The 629-nt window shown below is 62.6% G+C and overlaps 1 protein-coding gene across 1 annotated transcript; it reads left to right on the forward strand.

The window, feature by feature from the left end:
* Window positions 1–269: 269 nt before the first annotated feature.
* PQBP1 (polyglutamine binding protein 1) lies at window positions 270–590 on the forward strand (the record flags this gene model as incomplete). The annotated part of the gene is made up of 2 exons (XM_014962172.1): window positions 270–398; window positions 486–590. Coding segments are annotated over 2 exons (234 nt in total), but the record flags the coding sequence as incomplete, so codon positions are not given.
* Window positions 591–629: the final 39 nt, after the last annotated feature.

A 629-nucleotide genomic window follows, 5' to 3' on the forward strand; every position in this document is an offset into this window, starting at 1 on the left:
ACCTATAGGGGCTATAGGGCCCCCTCCCAAAGCTATAAGGACTCCTACCAAGCCCTATAGGGGCTATAGGGCCCCCTCCCAAAGCTATAAGGACTCCTACCAAGCCCTATAGGGGCTATAGGGCCCCCTCCCAGGACCTATAGGGGCTATAGGGCCCCCTCCCAGAGCTGTAAGGACTCCTCCCAGGACCTATAGGGGCTATAGGGCCCCCTCCCAGGACCTATAGGGGCTCTAGGGGGGGTGCCAAGCCCCAGCAAGGCCCCCTATAGATCCTATACGTCCCGGCAGCGGGCTGCCCTACTACTGGAACGTGGAGACCGACCTGGTGTCCTGGCTGCCCCCCACCGACCCCAACTCCGTCGTCACCAAAGCCGCCAAGAGGCTCAAGGGGGGGGCAGGTGAGTGTGTCCCCAAAAACCTCAGTGGGGGGGTGGGCTTTTTTGGGGTGTGTCCCCCCTTAAATGGGTGTGTCCCCCCCTCCCCAGAACCCGAGGAAACCCCCGAAAGGGGCTACGAGAAGGAGGAGCCCCCCCGGGAGCGACGCTTCCACCGGCGCGAGGAGGCGGCGCCGTACCCCAAAAGCAAGAAAAGTAGGTTTTGGGGGGGCTTAATTTAAGGAGGGGGGGGGT

The sequence above is a fragment of the Calidris pugnax genome, unplaced genomic scaffold (genome assembly GCF_001431845.1).
Source record: "Calidris pugnax isolate Ruff unplaced genomic scaffold, ASM143184v1 scaffold1485, whole genome shotgun sequence".
In the NCBI taxonomy this organism is placed as follows: domain Eukaryota; kingdom Metazoa; phylum Chordata; class Aves; order Charadriiformes; family Scolopacidae; genus Calidris; species Calidris pugnax.